At 41.6% G+C, this 19,594-nt stretch overlaps 1 protein-coding gene across 1 annotated transcript in view; it reads right to left on the reverse strand.

The window, feature by feature from the left end:
* Positions 1 to 19,594, reverse strand: part of LOC139750304 (oxysterol-binding protein-related protein 1-like) — a 745,131-nt gene that overhangs the window by 615,343 nt on the left and 110,194 nt on the right. Inside the window, exon 12 of the mRNA XM_071664928.1 lies at positions 8,031 to 8,262. Coding sequence (XP_071521029.1) covers positions 8,031 to 8,262 — 232 coding nt within the window. The remainder of the gene's footprint in view (positions 1 to 8,030; positions 8,263 to 19,594) is intronic.

The following is a 19,594-nucleotide window of genomic DNA, read 5'->3' on the forward strand; positions in this document are numbered from 1 at the left end:
TTCAAACATACCCATTTTTGCTTTCCAAGATAATGTTCTCGACTTCCAAACATTCTTCAAGGCTCCCAGAATTTTTGCCCTCTTCCCCACCCTATGATATCTCTTCCGCTTCCATGGTGCCATCCGCTGCCAGATCCAATAAAAGATATCTAAAACACTTTACTTCCTCCAGTTTATCTCCATTCAAACTTACCTCCCAATTGACTTGACCCTCAACCCTACTGTACCTAATAACCTTGCTCTTATTCACATTTACTCTTAACTTTCTTCTTACACACACTTTACCAAACTCAGTCACCAGCTTCTGCAGTTTCTTACAGGAATCAGCCACCAGCGCTGTATCATCAGCGAACAACAACTGACTCACTTCCCAAGCTCTCTCATCCACAACAGACTGCATATTTGCCCCTCTTTCCAAAACTCTTGCATTCACCTCCCTAACAACCCCATAAATAAACAAATTAAACAACCATGGAGACATAACACACCACTGCCGCAAACCCACATTCACTGAGAACCAATCACTTTTCTCTCTTCCTACATGTACACATGCCTTACATCCTCGATAAAAACTTTTCACTGCTTCTAACAACTTGCCTCCCACACCATATATTCTTAAAACCTTCCACAGAGCATCTCTATCAACTTTATCATATGCCTTCTCCAGATCCATAAATGCTACATACAAATCCATTTGTTTTTCTAAGTATTTCTTACATACATTCTTCAAAGCAAACACCTGATCCACACATCCTCTACCACTTCTGAAACCACACTGCTCTTCCCCAATCTGATGCTCTGTACATGCCTTCACCCTCTCAATCAATACCCTCTCATATAATTTACCAGGAATACTCAACAAACTTATACCTCTGTAATTTGAGTATTCACTCTTATCCCCTTTGCCTTTGTACAATGGCACTATGCAAGCATTCCGCCAATCCTCAGGCACCTCACCATGAATCATACATACATTAAATAACCTTACCAACCAGTCAACAATACACTCACCCCCTTTTTTAATAAATTCCACTGCAATACCATCCAAACCTGCTGCCTTGCCGGATTTCATCTTCCGTAAAGCTTTTACTACCTCTTCTCTATTTACCAAATCATTTTCCCTAACCCTCTCACTGTGCACACCACCTCGACCAAAACACCCTATATCTGCCACTCTATCATCAAATACATTCAACAAACCTTCAAAATACTCACTCCATCTCCTTCTCACATCACCACTACTTGTTATCACCTCCCCATTAGCCCCCTTCACTGAAGTTCCCATTTGCTCCCTTGTCTTATGCACTTTATTTACCTCCTTCCAAAACATCTTTTTATTCTCCCTAAAATTTAATGATACTCTCTCACCCCAACTCTCATTTGCCCTCTTTTTCACTTCTTGCACCTTTCTCTTGACCTCCTGCCTCTTTCTTTTATACCTCTCCCACTCATTTGCATTTTTTCCCTGCAAAAATCATCTAAATGCCTCTCTCTTCTCTTTCACCAATAATCTTACTTCTTCATCCTACCACTCACTACCTTTTCTAATCAACCCACCTCCCACGCTTCTCATGCCACAAGCATCTTTTGTGCAAGCCATCACTGCTTCCCTAAATACATCCCATTCCTCCCCCACTCCCCTTACCTCCTTTGTTCTCACCTTTTTCCATTCTGTACTCAGTCTCTCCTGGCACTTCCTCACACAAGTCTCCTTCCCAAGCTCACTTATTCTCACCACTCTCTTCACCCCAACATTCACTCTTCTTTTCTGAAAACCCCCACAAATCTTCACCTTCGCCTCCACAATATAATAATCAGACATCCCTCCAGTTGCACCTCTCAGCACATTAACATCCAAAAGTCTCTCTTTCGTGCGTCTATCAATTAACACGTAATCCAATAACGCTCTCTGGCCATCTCTCCTACTTACATACGTATGCTTATGTATATCTCGCTTTTTAAACCAGGTATTCCCAATCACCAGTCCTTTTTCAGCACATAAATCTACAAGCTCTTCACCATTTCCATTTACAATACTGAACACTCCATGTATACCAATTATTCCCTCAACTGCCACGTTACTCACCTTTGCATTCAAATCACCCATCACTATAACCCGGTCTTGTGCATCAAAACCACTAACATACTCATTCAGCTTCTCCCAAAACACTTGCCTCTCATGATCTTTCTTCTCATGCCCAGGTGCATATGCACCAATAATCGCCCATCTCTCTCCATCCACTTTCAGTTTTACCCATATCAATCTAGAATTTACTTTCTTACACTCTATCACATATTTCCACAACTCCTGATTCAGGAGTAGTGCTACTCCTCCCTTGCTCTTGTCCTCTCACTAACCCCTGACTTTACTCCCAAGACATCCCCAAACCACTCTTCCCCTTTACCCTTGAGCTTCGTTTCACTCAGAGCCAAAACATCCAGGTTCCTTTCCTCAAACATACTACCTATCGCTCCTCTTTTTCTCATCTTGGTTACATCCACACACATTTAGACACCCCAATCTGAGCCCTCGAGGAGGATGAGCACTCCTCGCGTGACTCCTTCTTCTGTTTCCCCTTTTAGTAAGTTAAAATACAAGAAGGGGAGGGTTTCTGGCCCCCCCGCTCCCGTCCCCTTTAGTCGCCTTTTACGACACGTGAGTAATGCGTGGGAAGTATTCTTTCTCCCCTATCCCCAGGGATAGCCTATCCCCAGGGATAAAATGTTATATATGTTATATATGCAAGAAGGAGTCACGCAGGGAGTGCTCATCCTCCTCGAAGGCTCAGATTGGGGTGTCTAAATGTGTGTGGATGTAACCAAGATGAGAAAAAGAGGAGCGATAGGTAGTATGTTTGAGGAAAGGAACCTGGATGTTTTGGCTCTGAGTGAAACGAAGCTCAAGGGTAAAGGGGAAGAGTGGTTTGGGGATGTCTTGGGAGTAAAGTCAGGGGTTAGTGAGAGGACAAGAGCAAGGGAGGAGTAGCACTACTCCTGAATCAGGAGTTGTGGAAATATGTGATAGAGTGTAAGAAAGTAAATTCTAGATTGATATGGGTAAAACTGAAAGTGGATGGAGAGAGATGGGCGATTATTGGTGCATATGCACCTGGGCATGAGAAGAAAGATCATGAGAGGCAAGTGTTTTCGGAGCAGCTGAGTGAGTGTGTTAGTAGTTTCAATGCATGAGACCGGGTTATAGTGATGGGTGATTTGAATGCAAAGGTGAGTAAAGTGGCAGTTGAGGGAATAATTGGTGTACAGGGGGTGTTCAGTGTTGTAAATGGAAATGGTGAAGAGCTTGTAGATTTATGTGCTGAAAAAGGACTGGTGATTGGGAATACCTGGTTTAAAAAGAGATATATACATAAGTATACGTATATAAGTAGGAGAGATGGCCAGAGAGCGTTATTGGATTACATGTTAATTGATAGGCGCGTGAAAGAGAGACTTTTGGATGTTAATGTGCTGAGAGGTGCAACTGGAGGGATGTCTGATCATTATCTTGTGGAGGCAAAGGTGAAGATTTGTAGAGGTTTTCAGAAAAGAAGAGAGAATGTTGGGGTGAAAAGAGTGGTGAGAGTAAGTGAGCTTGGGAAGGAGACGTGTGCGGAAGTACCAGGAGAGACTGAGTACAGAATGGAAAAAGGTGAGAACAAAGGACACAAGGGGAGTGGGGGAGGAATGGGATGTATTTAGGGAATCAGTGATGGCTTACACAAAAGATGTTTGTGGCATGAGAAGCATGGGAGGTGGGCAGATTAGAAAGGGTAGTGAGTGGTGGGATGAAGAAGTAAGAGTATTAGTGAAAGAGAAGAGAGGCATTTGGATGATTTTTGCAGAGAAATAATACAAATGAGTGGGAGATGTATAAAAGAAAGAGGCAGGAGGTCAAGAGAAATGTGCAAGAGGTGAAAAAGAGGGCAAATGAGAGTTGGGGTGAGAGAGTATCATTAAATTTTAGCGAGAATAAAAAGATGTTTTGGAAAGAGGTAAATAAAGTGCATAACACGAGGGAACAAATAGGTACTTCAGTGAAGGGGGCTAATGGGGAGGTGATAACAAGTAGTGGTGATGTGAGAAGGAGATGGAGTGAGTATTTTGAAGGTTTGCTGAATGTGTTTGATGATAGAATGGCAGATATAAGGTGTTTTGGTCGAGGTGGTGTGCAAAGTGAGAGGGTAAGGAAAAATGTGTTGGTAAACAGAGAAGAGGTGGTAAAAGCTTTGCGGAAGATGAAAGCTGGCAAGGCAGCAGGTTTGGATGGTTTTGCAGTGGAATTTATTAAAAAAAGGGGGTGACTGTATTGTTGACTGGTTGGTAAGGTTATTTAAAGTATTTATGATTCATGGTGAGGTGCCTGAGGATTGGCAGAATGCTTGCATAGTGCCATTGTACAAAGGCAAAGGGGATAAAAGTGAGTGCTCAAATTACAGAGGTATAAGTTTGTTGAGTATTCCTGGGAAATTATATGGGAGGGTATTGACTGAGAGGGTGAAGGCATGTACAGATCATCAGACTGGGGAAGAGCAGTGTGGTTTCAGATGTCGTAGAGGATGTGTGGATCAGGTGTTTCCTTTGAAGAATGTATGTGAGAAATACTTAGAAAAGCAAATGGATTTTAATGTAGCATTTATGGATCTGGAGAAGGCATATGATAGAGTTGACAGATATGCTCTGTGGAAGGTATTAAGAATATATGGTGTAGGAGGCAAGTTGTTAGAAGCAGTGAGAAGTTTTTATCGAGGATGTAAGGCATGTGTACGTGTAGGAAGAGAGGAAAGTGATTGGAAAGAGGGGCAAGTATGCAGTCTGTTGTGGATGAGAGGGCTTGGGAAGCGTTGTTGTTCGCTGATGATACAGCGCTGGTGGCTGATTCATGTGAGAAACTGCAGAAGCTGGACTCTGAGTTTGGTAAAATGTGTGAAAGAAGAAAGTTGAGAGTAAATGTGAATAAGAGCAAGGTTATTAGGTAAAGTAGGGTTGAAGGTCAAGTCAATTGGGAGGTAAGTTTTAATGGAGAAAAACTGGAGGAAGTGAGGTGTTTTAGATATCTGGGAGTGGATTTGGCAGCGGATGGCACCATGGAAGTGGAAGTGAATCATAGGGTGGGGGAGGCGGCGAAAATTCTGGGAGCGTTGAAAAATGTGTGGAAGTCGAGAACATTATCTCGGAAAGCAAAAATGGGTATGTTTGAAGGAATAGTGCTTCCAACAATGTTATATGGTTGCGAGGTGTGGGCTATAGATAGAGTTGTGCGGAGGAGGGTGGATTTGCTGGAAATGAGATGCTTGAGGACAATATGTGGTGTGAGGTGGTTTGATCGAATAAGTAATAATAGGGTCAAAGAGATGTGTGGTAATAAAAAGAGCGTGGTTGAGAGAGCAGAAGAGGGTGTTTTGAAATGGTTTAGTCACATGGAGAGAATGAGTGAGGAAAGATTGACAAAGAGGATATATGTGTCAGAGGTGGAGGGAAGAAGGAGAAGTGGGAGACCAAATAAGAGGTGGAAAGATGGAGAGAAAAAGATTTTGAGTGATTGAGGCCTGAACATGCAGGAGGGTGAATGGCGTGCAAGGAATAGAGTGAATTGGAACGATGTGGTATACCAGGGTCGCCGTGCTGTCAATGGATTGAACCAGGGTATGTGAAGCGTCTGGGGTAAACTATTGAAAGTTTTGTGGGGCCTGGATGTGGAAAGGGAGCTGTGGTTTCAGTGCATTATTACATGACAGCTAGAGACTGAGTGTGAATGAATGTGGCCTTTGTTGTCTTTTCCTAGTGCTACCTCGCACACATGAGGGGGGAGGGGGTTGTTATTTCATGTGTGGCGAGGTGGCGATAGGAATGAATAAAGGCAGACAGTATGAATTATGTACATGTGTATATAAGCATTTGTCTGTGTGTGTATATATTTGTATACGTTGAGATGTATAGGTATGTATATTTGCGTGTGTGGACATGTATGTATATACATGTGTATGTGGGTGGGTTGGGCCATTCTTTCTTCTGTTTCCTTGCGCTACCTCACTAACGTGGGAGACAGCGACAAAGCAAAATAATAATAATAATATAATATGCAATGAAACTGTCATCTGTGGCACCTGTTTCAGCATGTTGCTGAATTCACCACACTGCTGTGCTTAGGTGAACAATAAGCAGCCGGGTAATTTCACAAACACTGTAGCCTTTATTATGGAAGGCTACAATAGCTCCACGTGTTGCCTGTGAGGTTTTCCAGTGTGACTAGCATGACCATGAAACAATGACTAAGTTAGCTGACAATGACAATGTTAAATGAAATGCTACAGTGTGGCATGACCTTATCTAGGTTTTGCAACATTTGCTATGTGGTTCAAACCAGATGGAACCAACCACAGCCAGCAATACCAACCCTCTCACAACACCAGGGATTGGTGAAATCATTATGGTCCTATTGTGCAGATACTTTTTAACCCCCAAAGTACTTGTGCCCTTTCCATGGTAATCTAGAGTTGCCTAATACCTGCTCCTGTTAAACAGCATTATTAAACAAGTTGGGAACTAGCCACGAAGAAGCGGCTCCTATCTTTTCAATCCCACTCAAATCATGTTAACACTGATATGCAAGAAAGAAATGTATGCGACTTAATTATTCTGTTACAATTAAAGATACCATGGGTAGCATTCTTTCTAACTACTGCCAACTTTGGAAAATGGTTTCAGGCAGTCCTTTTTCCTAAACCTATTCCAAGTTCATATACATTACCTTTGCAACTGACCATAATATAAAGATGTATTACCTAATGTTTTTCATACACTTATCTGGTTCTTTCATCTCATTACGACTCACTTTGGTACAAGTTCTATGACAGTGCTATAGATGATTTGCATCATCCCATATCAGAAAGGATAGCCTGTGTCAACTATTCATAATTTCAAAAGTGCATGGACTCACCAGAACTGAAGCAGTTAAATTGTGTAATGAATGAATCTTGCAAGAGCAAAGCACACTGCATATCACAATCCAGGACTAAACCTAGTGCTCCAGAGTCAATATCACACCGATATCCAAACAAGGCCATGCTACATACTCCTAAAGAATCATATTCTGTTATATAGCAAATGCACTTCCTTATACCTTATCCCATTTATAGGAAATTCCAAGTAAATACTCTATGTTCAAAGCTTCATAAATCATGGATAGATATGCCAAAATCAATTATGGTGCAATATACACATCCCAATGAGTTATGAATTCATGAAATGTAAATGAATATCAAAGATGAAGTAATGAATGCCCATACATATAAAGATGTATTACCTAATGTTCTTCATACACTTATCTGGTTCTTTCATCTCATTACGACTCATTTTGGTACAAGTTCTATGACAGTGCTATAGACGATTTGCATCATCCCATATCAGAAAGGATAGCCTGTGTCAACTATTCATAATTTCAAAAGTGCATGGACTCACCAGAACTGAAGCAGTTAAATTGTGTAATGAATGAATCTTGCAAGAGCAAAGCACACTGCATATCACAATCCAGGACTAAACCTAGTGCTTCAGAGTCAATATCACACCGATATCCAAACAGGGCCATGCTACATACTCCTAAAGACTCATATTCTGTTATATAGCAAATACACTTCCTTATACCTTATCCCATTTATAGGAAATTCCAAGTAAATACTCTATGTTCAAAGCTTCATAAATCATGGATAGATATGCCAAAATCAATTATGGTGCAATATATACATCCCAATGAGTTATGAATTCATGAAATGTAAATGAATATCAAAGATGAAGTAATGAATGCCCATACATAAATGGAGAGACATCTAAATAAAACTGTTATCATGAGAATGTTGACAAACTCCTATGTCTTTTCAATTTATTGACATCACTGGAATTCACTGTTACCCAGCCAATCATGTATTTTCCTAACGTAAGGATTTAATGCACACCAACAATAGAATCTAAAGAGAAACTTGGCCAGCTTTCCATCATCTTAAATAACAAAAACAGGTAAAGACAATACAATGAACCTTGGGGAAAAGCATCAAAGAACTCATCGTCGCTGACTGCATCAAAGAATCTCCGAGGCCTGGGCAGCGATACATAGGAGTTTGCTGGAGTATTGTAGATAGATGAGCCATTGGAAGATACATGCGAGGCTATTGACTCCTCAAGTTCATGATGCTCTGTGGCTAGTACTCTCAGAGATTCTTCCAGCACACGAACCTTCTCACGTTCCTCTTTCAGTTGCAGATCTCTGACCTTGAGGCATTGGAAATCAAAACTTAGAATTTTTCTTAAATGATTTTTGACAGTCATGAAAAAGTATTGTACTACATAAAAAATACTAGTTTTTGAAGAAATATAGTTATTCTAAGGATCATTATGTTAATACAGGTACATATAATGCATTTTTTTTTTTTTTTTTTTTGCCGCTGTCTCCCGTGTTTGCGAGGTAGCGCAAGGAAACAGACGAAAGAAATGGCCCAACCCACCCCCATACACATGCCTTGATTCAATCCACTGACAGCACGTCAACCCCGGTATACCACATCGCTCCAATTCACTCTATTCTTTGCACGCCTTTCACCCTCCTGCATGTTCAGGCCCCGATCACACAAAATCTTTTTCACTCCATCTTTTCACCTCCAATTTGGTCTCCCTCTTCTCCTCGTTCCCTCCACCTCCGACACATATATCCTCTTGGTCAATCTTTCCTCACTCATTCTCTCCATGTGCCCAAACCATTTCAAAACACCCTCTTCTGCTCTCTCAACCACGCTCTTTTTATTTCCACACATCTCTCTTACCCTTACGTTACTTACTCGATCAAACCACCTCACACCACACATTGTCCTCAAACATCTCATTTCCAGCACATCCACCCTCCTGCGCACAACTCTATCCATAGTCCACGCCTCGCAACCATACAACATTGTTGGAACCACTATTCCTTCAAACATACCCATTTTTGCTTTCCGAGATAATGTTCTCGACTTCCACACATTCTTCAAGGCTCCCAGAATTTTCGCCCCCTCCCCCACCCTATGATCCACTTCCGCTTCCATGGTTCCATCCGCTGCCAGATCCACTCCCAGATATCTAAAACACTTCACTTCCTCCAGTTTTTCTCCATTCAAACTCACCTCCCAATTGACTTGACCCTAAACCCTACTGTACCTAATAACCTTGCTCTTATTCACATTTACTCTTAACTTTCTTCTTTCACACACTTTACCAAACTCAGTCACCAGCTTCTGCAGTTTCTCACATGAATCAGCCACCAGCGCTGTATCATCAGCGAACAACAACTGACTCACTTCCCAAGCTCTCTCATCCCCAACAGACTTCATACTTGCCCCTCTTTCCAAAATTCTTGCATTCACCTCCCTAACAACCCCATCCATAAACAAATTAAACAACCATGGAGACATCACACACCCCTGCCGCAAACCTACATTCACTGAGAACCAATCACTTTCCTCTCTTCCTACACGTACACATGCCTTACATCCTCGATAAAAACTTTTCACTGCTTCTAACAACTTGCCTCCCACACCATATATTCTTAATACCTTCCACAGAGCATCTCTATCAACTCTATCATATGCCTTCTCCAGATCCATAAATGCTACATACAAATCCATTTGCTTTTCTAAGTATTTCTCACATACATTCTTCATAGCAAACACCTGATCCACACATCCTCTAACACTTCTGAAACCACACTGCTCTTCCCCAATCTGATGCTCTGTACATGCCTTCACCCTCTCAATCAATACCCTCCCATATAATTTGCCAGGAATACTCAACAAACTTATACCTCTGTAATTTGAGCACTCACTCTTATCCCATTTGCCTTTGTACAATGGCACTATGCACGCATTCCGCCAATCCTCAGGCACCTCACCATGAGTCATACATACATTAAATAACCTTACCAACCAGTCAACAATACACTCACCCCCTTTTTTAATAAATTCCACTGCAATACCATCCAAACCTGCTGCCTTGCCGGCTTTCATCTTCCACAAAGCTTTTACTACCTCTTCTCTGTTTACCAACTCATTTTCCCTAACCCTCGCACTTTGCACACCACCTCGACCAAAACACCCTATATCTGCCACTCTATCATCAAACACATTCAACAAACCTTCAAAATACTCACTCCATCTCCTTCTCACATCACCTCTACTTGTTATTACCTCCCCATTTGCGCCCTTCACTGAAGTTCCCATTTGCTCCGTTGTCTTACACACTTTATTTACCTCCTTCCAGAACATCTTTTTATTCTCCCTAAAATTTAATGATACTATCTCACCCCTACTCTCATTTGCCCTTTTTTTCACCTCTTGCACCTTTCTCTTGACCTCCTGTCTCTTTCTTTTATACGTCTCCCACTCAATTTCATTTTTTCCCTGCAAAAATCGTCCAAATGCCTCTCTCTTCTCTTTTACTAATACTCTTACTTCTTCATCCCACCACTCACTACCCTTTCTAATCAACCCACCTCCCACTCTTCTCATGCCACAAGCATCTTTTGCGCAATCCATCACTGATTCCCTAAATACATCCCATTCCTCCCCCACTCCCCTTACTTCCATTGTTCTCACCTTTTTCCCTTCTGTACTCAGTCTCTCCTGGTACTTCCTCACACAAGTCTCCTTCCCAAGCTCACTTACTCTCACCACCCTCTTCACCCCAACATTCACTCTTCTTTTCTGAAAACCCATACAAATCTTCACCTTAGCCTCCACAAGATAATGATCAGACATCCCTCCAGTTGCACCTCTCAGCACATTAACATCCAAAAGTCTCTCTTTCGCGCGCCTGTCAATTAACACGTAATCCAATAACGCTCTCTGGCCATCTCTCCTACTTACATAAGTATACTTATGTATATCTCGCTTTTTAAACCAGGTATTCCCAATCATCAGTCCTTTTTCAGCACATAAATCTACAAGCTCTTCACCATTTCCATTTACAACACTGAACACCCCATGTATACCAATTATTCCCTCAACTGCCACATTACTCACCTTTGCATTCAAATCACCCAACACTATAACCCGGTCTCGTGCATCAAAACCACTAACACACTCATTCAGCTGCTCCCAAAACACTTGCCTCTCATGATCTTTCTTCTCATGCCCAGGTGCATATGCACCAATAATCACCCATCTCTCTCCATCAACTTTCAGTTTTACCCATATTAATCGAGAATTTACTTTCTTACATTCTATCACATACTTCCACAACTCCTGTTTCAGGAGTACTGCTACTCCTTCCCTTGCTCTTGTCCTCTCACTAACCCCTGACTTTACTCCCAAGACATTCCCAAACCACTCTTCCCCTTTACCCTTGAGCTTCGTTTCACTCAGAGCCAAAACATCCAGGTTCCTTTCCTCAAACATACTACCTATCTCTCCTTTTTTCACATCTTGGTTACATCCACACACATTTAGGCACCCCAATCTGAGCCTTCGAGGAGGATGAGCACTCCCCGCGTGACTCCTTCTTCTGTTTCCCATTTTAGAAAGTTAAAAAAAATACAAGGAGGGGAGGATTTCTGGCCCCCCGCTCCCATCCCCTCTAGTCGCTTTCTACGACACGCGAGGAATGCGTGGGAAGTATTCTTTCACCCCTATCCCCAGGGATAATATACATATATATATACACATACACACACACACGCACATATACACACACACACACATACATATATATACATGTGAAAAATGTAAGAAACAATTTAGAAAACTGAAACTTCTAGCTTGAAATGAAATGAAAAAATGAATGTCACATAATGGTTCAACCTCTGGCTATGGAAAGGAAATGTTTAATTTATTTACAATGCAGTATCTCAGTAATTCTTTTTGGGGAAGGGTCATGTATATCAATTCTTAAGCAAGTCAAAATCCAATGGCATGAACACTGATGTCATCCATCATCCATATAATCAATCACCTTGAGAGAATAAAGGGCATGTCCAGTCCACAATTGATGGGTCTCAGACCATATTTACACCGTTCACAATCCGTGGTCAGTAATAAATTCTCTAATCACCAAGCTCATTTACAAATGCAATATCTTATTTCTTCATCTTTTACAACTTCTACCTTCAATACCTTTTCCTGCTTCCTTGCTTTGACTGTCTATGTATACCTTCACAAAGAAACCATAGCTCACTTTACCTATTTCTTACTGTAAAGATAGGCAAAATGCAACTACTTTACCTATATGACATTCCAACCAAATGCTAAAAAACAGAAGCAAATGTCTCAAGTTTTTCCTTTAGATCTTCAAAAACTCAAGTTATGGAAATGATCGGCAATTAAATGTTTCCCAAAGATATTGCCTGTGAAAACTATTTGCGAGTGCAGGAAAGGGCATAAAGGATGAGAATATTTAAAAGTCAACACTTACCATATGCTAAAAATCAGTAACACTTCCTACTAGTAACACTCAATTACTTGTTTCCCTTTTCTGTTTCTTATGCCTTTTTGGTTGTTCTGAGATATCAAAAGCAATCTCATACTGTATGGTTATCACTGTAATTATGAGAAGCAGAGTTCACATACAGCATGTGGCAAGAAAAAGAAAATAGATCTTTTTTCTTTTCCTGTTGTTTAGGAGTCTGATTCATTACAGCAAAGTAAGTTTTATGAGGTTTCTCATGACAGGGATATCTTCTGTTTTTTCCCTCTTTCCTTCAGATAGTTATATTCAACATTATGATTCCTCCCTCTCAGGTCGAGAACTGGATCTTTTTCAGATACATTTCTTATATTCTACATATTACTAAAAAAATGAAACTGTATCTGTAGTTCATGTGCTGGTTAGCTGATAAATACCCAGTCATTCCCATATAACATTATTCTTTGAACTTTCAACTATACCAAACTACATGTCAACTGACAAGTATGGAAGCATGTTTCATTGCATGTTGTGTCACTCACTTTCAGATTCCAGAACAAGGATTCTTTATGACACCTATTTCTTTTCTGTTTTTTTCAGCTAAGACAGCACAGCAACTGAATTCATACATGACCAAAATTTCCTGCATTAGCAAGGAAGCACCAGAAAACATACAAAGAAAGGCACACCCATTCACATACACATAAATAATTTTTCTTCATACATATTCCCGATTTCCCACATTAGCGAGTTAGCGTCAAGAACAGAGGACTGAGCCTTACAGGGAAAATCTTCACTTGGCCCCCTTCTTTGTTCCTTTTTTTGAAAAAAATAAAAACTGAAGCGGAGGATTTCCAGCCCCTCGCACCCACTCATTTTAGTCACCTTCTACAACCTACAGGAAATATGTGGGAAGTATTCTTTCTCCCCAATCCCCAGGGACATGTACATATATGTCAGAGGATATATGTGTCAGAGGTCGAGGGAACGAGAAGTGGGAGACCAAATTGGAGGTGGAAAGATGGAGAGAAAAAGATTTTGAGTGATTGAGGCCTGAACATGCAGGAGGGTGAAAAGCATGCAAGGAATAGAGTGAATTGGAACAATGTGGTATACCAGGGTCAACGTGCTGTCAATGGATTGAACCAGGGCATGTGAAGTGTCTGGGGTAACCCACAGAAAGTTCTGTGGGGCCTGGATGTGGAAAGGGAGCTGTGGTTTCGGTGCATTATTACATGACAGCTAGAGACTGAGTGTGAACGAATGTGGCCTTTGTTGTCTTTTCCTAGTGCTACCTCACGCACATGAGGGGGGAGGGGGTTGTTATTTCATGTGTGGCGAGGTGGCGATGAGAATGAATAAAGGCAAACTATGGATTATGTACATGTGTATATATGTCTGTGTGTGTATATATATGTATACGTTGAGGATTGGCAGAATGCATGCATAGTGCCATTGTAAAAAGGCAAAGGGGATAAAGGTGAGTGTTCAAATTACAGAGGTATAAGTTTGTTGAGTATTTCTGGGAGATTATATGGGAGGATATTGATTGAGAGGGTGAAGGCATGGAATGTCGGTGTGCAGCAGGGGTGCATGATGTCTCCATGGTTGTTTAATTTGTTTATGGATGGGGTTGTTAGGGAGGTAAATGCGAGAGTTTTGAAGAGAGGGGCAAGTATGCAGTCCGTTGTGGATGAGAGGGCCTGGGAAGCGAGTTAGTTGTTGTCTGCTGATGATACAGAGCAGGTGGCTGATTCGGGTGAGAAACTGCAGAAGCTGATGACTGCATTTGGTAAAATGTGTGAAAGAAGAAAGCTGAGAGTAAATGTGAATAAGAGCAAGTTTATTAGGTTCAGTAGGGTTGAAGGACAAGTCAATTGGGAGATAAGTTTGAATGGAGAAAAACTGGGGGAAGTGAAGCATTTTAGATATCTGGGAGGGGATTTGGCAGTGGATGGAACAATGGAAGCAGAAGTGAGTCACAGGGTGGGGGAGGGGGCAAAGGTTCTGGGAGTGTTGAAGAATGTGTGGAAGGTGAGAACGTTATCTCAGAGAGCAAAAATGGGTATGTTTGAAGGAATAATGGTTCCAACAATGTTATATGGTTGTGAGGCATGGGCTATAGATAGGCTTATGTGGAGGAGGATGGATGTGTTGGAAAAGAAATGTTTGAAGACAATATATGTGGTTTGAGGTGGTTTGATCAAGTAAGTAATGAAAGGGTAAGATAGATGTGTGGTAATAAAAAGAGTGTGGTTGAGAGAGCAGAAGAGGGCATATTAAAATGGTTTGGTCACATGGAGGAAATGGGTGAAGAAAGATTGACAAAGAGGATATATGCATCAGAGGTAGAGGGAACAAGGAAAAGTGGGAGACAGAAACCATAGCTCCCTTTCCACATCCAGGCCCCACAAAACTTTCCATGGTTTACCCCAGACGCTTCATATGCCCTGTTTCAATCCATTGACAGTAAGCTGACCCCAGTATACCACAATGTTCCAATTCACTCTATTTCTTGCACGCCTTTCACCCTCCTGTATGTTCAGCCCTAATTGCTCAAAATCTTTTTCGCTTCATCCTTCCACCTCCAATTTGGCCTCCCACTTCTTGTTCCCTCCATCTCTGACACATATATCCTTTGTCAACCTTTCCTCAATCATTCTCTCCATGTGACAAAACAATTTCAATACACCCTCCTCTGCTCTCTTAACCACAATCTTTTTATTACCATACATCTCTCTTTACCCCTTCATTACTTACTCGATCAAACCACCTCACACCACATATTGTCCTCAACCATCTCATTTCCAACACATCCACCCTCCTTCGCACAACCCTATCTCTAGCCCATGCCTCACAACCATATAACATTGTTGGAACCACTATTCCTTCATACATACCCAGTTTGGCCTCTCACTTCTCGTTCCCTCCATCTCTGACACATATATCCTTTGTCAACCTTTCCTCAATCATTCTCTCCATGTGACCAAACAATTTCAATACACCCTCCTCTGCTCTCTTAACCACAATCTTTTTATTACTATACATCTCTCTTTACCCCTTCATTACTTACTCGATCAAACCACCTCACACCACATATTGTCCTCAACCATCTCATTTCCAACACATCCACCCTCCTTCGAATACCCCTATCTCTAGCCCATGCCTCACAACCATATAACATTGTTGGAACCACTATTCCTTCATACATACCCAGTTTTGCTCTACGAGATAACGTTCTCACCTTCCACACATTCTTCAACGCTCCCAGAACCTTTGGCCTCTCCCCCATCCTATGACTCACTTCCGCTTCCATGGTTCCATCCGCTAAATCCACTCCTAGATATCTAAAGCACTTCACTTCCTCCAATTTTTCTCCATTCAAACTTACCTCCCAACTGACTTGTCCCTCAACCCTACTGAACCTATTAACCTTGCTCTTATTCACATTTACTCTCAGCTTTCTTCTTTCAAACACTTTACCAAACTCAGTCACCAACTTCTGGTGTTTCCCACCCGAATCAGCCAACAGCGGTGTATCATCAGCGAACAACAGCCGACTCACTTCCCAAGCCCTCTCATCCATAACAGACTGCATACTTGCCCCTTTCTCCACAACTCTTGTATTCACCTCCCTAACAACCCCATCCATAAACATTTTAAACAACCATGGAGACATCACACACCCCTGTTGCAAACCGACATTCACTGGGAACCAATCACTTTCCTCTCTTCCTACTCGTATACATGCCTTACATCCTCAATAAAAACTTTTCACTGCTTCTAGCAACTTACCTCCCACACCAATATACTCTTAATACCTCTCCACAGAGCATCTCTATCAAATCTATCATATGCCTTCTCCAGATCCATAAATGCTACATACAAATCCATCTGCTTTTCTAAGTATTTCTCACATACATTCTTCAAAGCAAACACCTGATCCAAACATCCTCTAAACACTTCTGAAACCACACTGCTCCTCCTTAATCTGATGCTCAGTACATGCCTTAACCCCATCGGTCAATACCCTCCCATATAATTTCCCAGGAATAAACAAACTTATACCTCTGTAATTTGAACACTCACCTTTATCCCCTTTGCCTCTGTACAATGGCACTATACATGCATTCCACCAATCCTCAGGCACTTCAACATGAACCATACATAAACTGAACATCCTCATCAACTAGTCAACAACACAGTCACCCTTTTTTTTATAAATTCCACTGCAATACCATCCAAACCCGCCGCCTTGTCGGCTTTCATCTTCCGCAAAGCTTTCACTACCTCTTCTCTGTTTACCAAATCATTCTCCCTGACCCTCTCACTTCACACACCACCTCGACCAAAACACCCTATATCAGCTACTCTATCATCACACATATTCAAAAATCCTTAATACTACTCACTCCATCTCCCTCTCATTTCACTACTACTTGTTATTACCTCCCCATTTGCCCCTTCACCAATGATCCCCATTTGTTTTCTTGTCATACGCACTTTACTTACCTCCTTCCAAAACATCTTTTTATTATCCCTAAAACTTAATCATACTCTCTCACCCTAACTCACACTTGCCCTCTTTTTCACCTCTTGCACCTTTCTACTGACCTCTTGCCTCTTTCTTTTATAAATCTCCCTGTCATTTGCACCATTTCCCTGCAACAATCGTCCAAATGCCTCTCTCTTCTCTTTCACTAACAACCATACTTCATCCCATCACTCACTACCCTTTCTAATCTGCCCACCTCCCAACTTTCTCATGCCACAGGTATCTTTTGTGCAAGCCATCACTGCTTCCCTAAATACATAACATTTCTCTCCCACTCTCCTTATGTCAATTGCTCTCAACCTTTTCCATTCAGCAATCAATCTATCCTGGTACTTCCTCAAACAAGTCTCCTTTTCAAGCTCATTTACTCTCACCACTCTCTTCACCCCAACAAAAGACAACAAAGGCCACATTCGATCACACTCAGTCTCTAGCTGTCATGTATAACGCACCGAAACCACAGCTCCCTCTCCACATCCAGGCCCCACAAAACTTTCCATGGTTTACCCCAGACGCTTCACATGCCCTGGTTCAATTCACTGACAGCACGTCAACCCCAGTATACCACATCGTTCCAATTCACTCTATTCCTTGCACACCTTTCATCCTCCTGCATGTTCAGGCCCCAATCGCTCAAAACCTTTTTCACTCCATCTTTTCACCTCCAATTTGGTCCCCCACTTCTCCTTGTTCCCTCCACTTCTGACACATATATCCTCTTTGTCAATCTTTCCTCACTCATTCACTCCATGTGACCAAACAATTTCAAAACACCCTCTCCTGCTCTCTCAAACACACTCTTCTTATTACCACATATCCCTCTTGCCCTTTCATTACTTACTCGATCAAACCACCTCACACCACATATTGTCCTCAAACATCTCATTTCCAACACATCCACCCTCCTCCACACAACTTTATCTATAGCCCACGCCTCGCAACCATATAACATTGTTGGAACCACTATTCCTTCAAACACACCCATTTTTGCTTTCCAAGATAACATTCTCGACTTCCATACATTTTTCAATGCTCCAAGAACTTTTGCCCCTTCCCCCACCCTATGATTCACTTTCGCTTCCATGATTCCATCCACTCCCAAATCCATTCCCAGATATCTAAAACACTTCACTTCCTCCAGTTTTTCTCCATTTAAACTTACCTCCCAATTGACTTGTCCCTCAAACCTACTGTACCTAATAACCTTGCTCTTATTCACATTTACTCTCAGATTTCTTCTTTCAAACACCTTACCAAACTCAGTCACCAGCTTCTGCAGTTTCTCACATGAATCAGCCACCAGCGCTGTATCATCAGCGAACAACAACTGACTCACTTCCCAAGCCCTCTCATCCACAACAGACTGCATACTAGCCCCCTTTTCCAAAACTCTTGCATTCATCTCCCTAACAGCCCCATCCATAAACAAATTAAACAACCATGGAGACATCACGCAACCCTGCCGCAAACCTACATTCACTGAGAACCAATCACGTTCCTCTCTTCCTACTCGCACACATGTCTTACATCCTCGATAAAAACTTTTCACTACTTCTAACAACTTGCCTCCCACACCATATATTCTTAATACCTTCCACAGAGCATCTCTATCAACTCTATCATATGCCTTCTCCAGATCCATGAATGCTACATACAAATCCATTTGCTTTTCTAAGTATTTCTCACATACATTTTTCAAAGCAAACACCTGATCCACACATCCTCTAACACTTCTGAAACCACACTGCTCTTCCCCAATTTGATGCTCTGTACATGCCTTCATCTCAATCAATACCCTCCCATATAATTTCCCAGGAATACTCAACAAACTTATACCTCTGTAATTTAAGCATTCACTTTAATCCCCCTTGCCTTTGTACTATGGCACTATGCATGCATTCTGCCAATCCTCAGGCACCTCACCATGAGTTATACATACATTAAATAACCTTACCAACCAGTCAACAATACAGTCACCCCTTTTTTAATAAATTCCACTGCAATACCACCCAAACCCCATGCCTTGCCACCTTTCATCTTCCACAAAGCTTTTACTACCTCTTCTCTGTTTACCATACCATTCTCCCTAACCTTGTCACTTTGCACACCACCTCGATCAAAACACCCTATATCTGCCACTCTATCATCAAATACATTCAACAAACCTTCAAAATATTCACTCCAACTCCTTCTCACATCACCACTGCTTGTTATCACCTCCCCATTAGCCCCCTTCCCTGATGTTCCCATTTGTTCTCTTGTCTTACGCACTTTATTTACCTCCTTCCAAAAAATCTTTTTATTCTCCCTAAAATCTAATGATACTCTCTCACCCCAGCTCTCATTTGCCCTCTTTTTTCACCTATTGCACCCTTCTCTTGACCTCCTGCCACTTTCTTTTATACATCTCCCAGTCATTTGCATTATTTCCCAGCAAAACTTGCCCAAATGCCTCTCTCTTCTCTTTCACTAATAATCTTACTTCTTCATCCCACCACTCACTACCCTTTCTATTCTGCCCACCTCCCACACTTTTCATGCCACAGGCATCTTTTGCACAAGCCATCACTGCTTCCTTAAATACATCCCATTCCTCCCCCACTCCCCTTATGTCCTTTGTTC

Source organism: Panulirus ornatus, chromosome 9 (genome assembly GCF_036320965.1).
Source record: "Panulirus ornatus isolate Po-2019 chromosome 9, ASM3632096v1, whole genome shotgun sequence".
NCBI lineage: Eukaryota > Metazoa > Arthropoda > Malacostraca > Decapoda > Palinuridae > Panulirus > Panulirus ornatus.